At 37.5% G+C, this 6,039-nt stretch overlaps 1 protein-coding gene and 1 pseudogene across 3 annotated transcripts; both read right to left on the bottom strand.

Moving 5' to 3' along the window:
• Positions 1-248: 248 nt before the first annotated feature.
• Positions 249-1,915, bottom strand: LOC120203068 (GEM-like protein 1). Of its 3 annotated transcripts, XM_039203430.1 has the most exons (5): positions 1,543-1,915; positions 1,333-1,437; positions 773-1,044; positions 368-575; positions 249-289 (listed from the first exon to the last, which is right to left on the bottom strand). In XM_039203430.1, exons 1-4 carry the CDS (start codon positions 1,823-1,825, stop codon positions 396-398), a joined length of 840 nt encoding a protein of 279 aa, XP_039059361.1. In that variant the 5' UTR covers positions 1,826-1,915; the 3' UTR covers positions 249-289; positions 368-395. The 3 variants fall into 3 exon arrangements, with proteins under 3 accessions (XP_039059361.1, XP_039059360.1, XP_039059363.1); XM_039203429.1 differs by lacking the exon at positions 249-289 and having other exon boundaries at positions 297-575; positions 1,543-1,914; XM_039203432.1 differs by lacking the exon at positions 249-289 and having other exon boundaries at positions 300-575; positions 1,333-1,434; positions 1,543-1,907.
• Positions 1,916-4,331: 2,416 nt separating this feature from the next.
• On the bottom strand, positions 4,332-5,802 carry LOC120203085 (annotated as a pseudogene).
• Positions 5,803-6,039: the final 237 nt, after the last annotated feature.

Raw genomic sequence — 6,039 nt, forward strand, 5'->3', positions numbered from 1 at the left:
TTGACTTGAATTGGATGAGATTTATCTATAACAATTGTACTTTGTTAATGTCTAATTTGACATTAAATTCTTTAATTTTTCTAAAAGTTAGTACTTTTATAATCCAATGGCTAAAGTAATCAAAGCTAACTGAATTTGTTCAAAATGGTCAAATTAATTTTTAATTTTATAAAAGTTATAAAATAATTATTAAATTTATTAAACTATTAAGAAATATCACTATAATGTTATAATAATCATAAAAATTTAACAATTGATGAGTTTAAGAAACAATGGAATATCGAAGTGTCTTAAAACAACGTCCAGGATACTTGCACAATGACAAATCTGCCTCAACACCAATCTTTTTTATCTACATTCGACTAACTTTTCCGGGAAGGTACGATAAGATAACGTTACGAGCTACGGGGCTGCAATGCTTGTTGAAGATTTTTAACGGCACTGTCGTAGTGTACAAACCCCATGAACCAGAATTCATGGTCGTCAACCGATATAATCTGAATGTATTTCTCAGCTGTGTTGGCTTTGCTTGTTGATGGATTCACTGCCCTCAGCTGATTTAATGGAATAACCACCTACAAACCATTACAACATGTTTAGACATCAAAGATGAACACATATATCCCCATTACTCAGAGTTGAAGACGGTTTTGTTCGATTTTCCTCCTAACTTTTCATGCTTTTGGATAAATTAACAGTTCATGTAAGTCTCTTTATGTAAGATATATCAAAGTGCCAAAGAATCTAACCATTAAACACAAAAGAATCTAACCTTATAGTAGCTCCATTGAGTCTGAGCACCAGCTTGGTAAGACAGAGGATTGTCACTACAAAAAGCAAGCTTTTGAGTCGACAAATACAGAACTCCCATAACAGGACCGGCAGAGGTCGAAAGGTAACAAGCGTACGTCTTCAGAAGCTGTTCCTCGGGAGCATTCTCAAACGTTGTTCGAAAGATCTTCTCGTAACCGCCTTCTGCGAGAACTTTGGTTCCCTGAGCAATTCTTCCTACGGCGGCATCAGCAAAACTAGGCCCAGTCTTCACTGTTGCAACAAAAGAAGTATAAACTGATCATGTAATCCAACCAATTGATCTTTGTATATTGAGAATACCCTAATGCTATATTTGAGAACATTACTTCAAAATTTCGGATTTCATTATCAGAAGCTTCATATCCAACAATCCACATACATAAATATATCTATATACACATATTACCATACAAAGTATACCAATTTTAAAATCCGAACGCTTTTTGGAATTTAAGTTCCTAAATACTACCTAAAATCCATATCAAAATTCACGGGTACTTAGTGAAGAGAAATAATTACAGTGTTGCCACATGTTGCCAGCTATCTCTTTTGCTTTCTTGGTGTCCTCCGCCGCTTTCTTTCCCCATTTCCCTAATACATCTTTCACTGAATCAATCTTACCTGCTAAACAAAAGGGCTTGAAAATTCAAATCGAATTCGAAAGATAGTTTTAAAATAAAATCAAGTTGGTATAAGCTGAAGCAGGTGGAATTATTGGAAGTGAGTTACTCTTGGAGGAAGATGATTGAAGCGTAGCAGGAGAAACATAAGGATTCGACTCAGCCGGCATGGTAGTACCAGCGCTGCCGGAAGCCGGTGCCGTAACATGATTATTCTGCGACTGGGAGCCGACGGAAACGTCGGTCCAATTCACCGGTGGAGGAGCGACGTCTTTCGGATCTAATTTCGGGTACGGAGCGTAATCCTGGACCGGCACTTGGATTGACTCGGAGGATGATGTAGACTGGTTGGTTTCGGTGATCTTTTTTGGATCGGACGACAATTGACTCATGGTTAATATGTGTTTGGATGAGAAGAAAACGAAAATGAAAATATTATAAGCGGTCAAATTGTGAAGAAAAATTATATAATTTGATTTTGGGTTTGAATTTGCTTTGCGCTTCAACTTGCTTGAAATCGAAACGACTGGCCGGCAATTAGCAGTTGGATCCACGACACTACACGCAAATTAAAATAATAACAATATCCTAGGACCCACGTGGTTAGATTCTTGCGTTTCAACCACTCAAAATCCGACAAGAGGCACGTTTGTAAATTTAAAAACAAAACTTAAAAATTTTGTTATTATTATAAATAAAAACTCAAAATTTTCAAAAATTTAAAAATACTTCATCCTAAAACGTCAACTCACCATGAGCCTGTCGTTCACCCTCTCAATGACGGACTTCCATTACCGAACGTTCCCTTGTCGTTGCCCCAAATCCCACCCATAGAGAAGAACTCGGTGGCAGCTTCGATTTCCTCTATTGTGTGCTTCATATACCTGAAATCTGTATTTGGTAGTGCGTCAAGTGCCTGCTTCTTTTCCGCTAGTTCCTTGAGCGCTTTCATTTCAGCGTTCACCCTTTTTTGTGATTCAAGATTTGCAATTCTCCTAGAGCTTCGGTAGATTCCAATGCTGTTTTCGACTTAGCTTTCTGTTCTGTTGCTAAGGCAGCTTCCTCGGCAACTCGTGCATCTTCCAATCTCCTTTCCTCTTCCGTTTTCCACAGCTGAAGTGCTTTTGCTTCTTATCATGTAATTATATATGCACAAAATTCTAACTCTATTCAAATTGAACGTTTGAAGAATATGTTAGTTAACACTCCAACCTTTTGTTTTGCAGGACTATACATTTCCATTGTTTGCTTGAGCTTGAGCTTTAGCCTCCTCATTTCAGCTTCCACATCATCCTGCGCGTTTCACCAATAATGTAAAGAACACATCTTTCTCTTATGTATCTTTCTTACTTACCATTGGTGCGGAGAAGTTTGAATGTCAGTCAAGGTCCGGAGAAGCTGTTGAGAAATCAAATGGAGAGCTCATATCCATTGAGTTTGATCCACAAGGAAATGTCCGGCAATGGGTGGGTAGGCAACCGACGGCAGCAATGACGACAGGGGCAGGCCCATGGATTGATGTTTTCGGATTAAGGATTTTGGGACTTTATGAGATTTTAGATAAATTTTGGAATATTTTTTAATAATAATAACTTTTAAGATTTTTGAAATAAATTTTAAAAATTATAAACATGTCACATGTTGCATTTTGAGTGGTTGAGGAAAGTTTTTTAACGTCTGTTACGGCAAAAATACTTAAAATGATAACGTTGATAAAGTTAGACATATATATTAATCGAAAAAAGTTTAGGCATCTAAACGAGAAAAGATGTGTAGTCTAGGCATCTTTTTATATTAAGCCATTTAATAATAATATAAGTAAATATTAACTTAAACACAAAATATTTAAAGTATCACATAACTGATTCTTATAATAATCAAAAAATATTTATTTTATGATAATATTGTTATATAAGTTAAATATAAAATATTATTAAACTAACTTAGTTTAAAGTTCACGTTGGGAGCAAAAATGATTTATATTATTTTATATTTCTTATAAGTAATGACACTAATTATCACTAATTGGCTAAATAAAACAAATTAAAACATGTTAACGGAGAAAGGTAACAGAAAAATTTAAAAACATATACTTTATCCAATTTTTTATTACATTTCTAAAAAAAAAAATTGAGAGACGAAAATGTCATTGGCCCTACTGTTTTTCCAGCTAAATTTAGGTATTTAGTACTTCCACTAAACGCTATACTTGATTTTAGATTTTGGCCCTTAAGCTATGCCTACCAAGAAAAATGAAAATAATATAATAAAGTCGATCAATTCAATCCATAAACTTATCAAAGGATAACATTAACAAAAATATAACTCAAAGATACTTTATAGGGGCAAAATTACTTAGATATGATATAGAAAAAGATGATTGATTCAAGAGTGTTAAAAAATTATTTGTTGGAAGAGAGTATTTGTTACAATAATTTTAGAAGACGTCTGAATTATTCGACGTCTTTGAAAAACTTTTGGATCCTCGACGTCTTATGTATTATTATTTTGTTAAGTTTAACATTCTAGCGGCATGTAATATGAAAACAATGTCGTGTTTTCTCAATATATTCCCAAAGAAATTAGATGACGTCTTCCCCTATTTTATATTCATATCATCCTAATTGAGAAAACAAATTCTTTAACACCTCATATGAACTATTTTTCTCCATTACATTATCCATCGGAACAATTTTATTCAGTTTTAAATCATAAGTTATGAGTTTTTTATATTTACTTTTAAATTTTTAATATTATCTCATCACCAAAATATAAATTCATCAAATACAACTTCTTTGTTTTGTTGGTCAAAAGAAATAAAAAAAATGACTTGAGAAAAATTGTGTACGTAAATTGAGTTGGTCAAACTTCAAACCCAGAAGAACAAAAAGTCAAAAACCGGTGAACCATCAACTTCTAAACCTGACTTTCATATCGGAGCCTGTCCGACGATCGTTCACCTACATTCTCCTCCCCTGACCCTCCGATGAACAAACGATCAAATGAAGATTTATTAGATTTAGATGAACCCTTCGACGGAGTAGCCAACCCCTCATCGCCGCCACCAACCACCGGTTTTGTTGACCTGCTCGATCTGATCCTTGAAAAAATCGGAGTCATAGTGAACCCCCATCGATCCGACCGATCGAACCTCTCGTAATTATAATAATTCCTCCCTAAACTCCTACTCCTATAACCCCTCCTCGAACTCATCGCTCGTGGGAGCGCCACGCAACTTTTAGTACGGTTTAAACTCGAGTTCATTAACTGGCTCCGTACATCCTCCGTCAACCTTAGAGTGAACCGCTCGCAGTTCTCGCCCGGTTGAATCAACGAGTGGCCCGTCGAGTGAGACCGGGAAAACAACCGGGTCAACCTCCACCCAGTCGACCGTGACCTTTGCTGCCTGTTCTGATTATTTGCCACGTTGTTTGAATTTAACAAATTCTCAACCGGTGATTCTATGTCCGTCGTCTGATTAATAACGTCAATATGGCTGGTCTCATGGACTGGGTCATTATTTTCCGGTCGGGTTTCGATCTCAGAGGTGGAATCGTTTACTTCGGCAGCGGCGGCGCAGGTGATCGTCTCGTCGGTGTTTGGCGCCAAATTGGCGCGGCAAACGGGGCACGTCGAATGAGAAGAGAGCCAACCGTTGATGCAATCAGGATGGAACACATGGCTACATATAGGAATCATACGCAGCGTTTCGTCGTCCTCGAACTCGTTTAAGCAAACGGCGCACTCAAGCGTGTCTTTTCCGATCTTGAATCCTTTGACCGTCGAGTATAGGAATGTCGGAAAAGATTCGATCACCGAGTTGTCGAGTCCACACATCATCCTCCTCGACCGCCGCTCGAAATTCACGGCGCCGTCCCACTCCCAGTTCCTCCCGCCACGAGTTCTCTCTCGAAGCACTGCCTGATGTAAACAGAAAAGAATCCCATGAAAAAAAACGCCATCACCAAAACCACCATGACGATCGCCATCGATGAGTTGAATTTGTGTCCAGCCGGCCAAAAGGGATTGGTTGGTGGCGGCGGCGGCGTAGGTGTGAACGTTTGGCTTTGCGCCGTTGACATCGAGGCGACATAACAGAGAAAGAAAATAAGTGAAATTGCCTTGGCGCTTGATTCCGGTTGCCATTGCCATGGTTCCAACTGGAAAGTTGAAGAAATGAAGGGCTACGATCTTTTCGATTCATCAGGTATCGAGTTGAAGAAGACAGCAGCAGGTGGAGCGTTGATTTTGCTGCTCATGAATTTATAAAACAGTTGTGAGATATTTTAGCTGTGATTTTAATGATTTTCTTGTTGCCCAAAAGCAAAGCAAAGTTTAAAGCCAAATATTCAAAACGAAAGAGAGAGGGAGAGAGGGAAAAATTACTGTATCTTATCTTATAATGTATCAGGTGGTTTGGGATTTAAAAGGGAGAAGAGACTTGTTTCTCCACGCTCGATGGATTGCGCGTCTGATTGAGATGAAGGGTCACATATTCCTTAAGGCAAAACTACAGATGTATGATTTTATGCCGGTTTTTGAGTTTTGATTTTAACTGCATTTTGAAAGGTGGCTAAATTCTGATACTAGTCTTCAAATTAGGTTA

This window comes from Hibiscus syriacus, unplaced genomic scaffold (genome assembly GCF_006381635.1).
Source record: "Hibiscus syriacus cultivar Baekdansim isolate YM2019G1 unplaced genomic scaffold, ASM638163v2 tig00009023_pilon, whole genome shotgun sequence".
Taxonomy (NCBI): domain Eukaryota; kingdom Viridiplantae; phylum Streptophyta; class Magnoliopsida; order Malvales; family Malvaceae; genus Hibiscus; species Hibiscus syriacus.

Bases quoted from the DNA above. Each gene is read 5' to 3' on its own strand.
- LOC120203068 (XM_039203430.1), bottom strand. From the start codon at position 1,825: ATGAGTCAATTGTCGTCCGATCCAAAAAAGATCACCGAAACCAACCAG. The intron at 1,438-1,542 runs GTAACTCACTTC...CCTTTTGTTTAG, and splicing joins TCAATCATCTTCCTCCAAGA to CAGGTAAGATTGATTCAGTG. The intron at 576-772 runs GTTAGATTCTTT...AATGGTTTGTAG, and splicing joins CTCAATGGAGCTACTATAAG to GTGGTTATTCCATTAAATCA.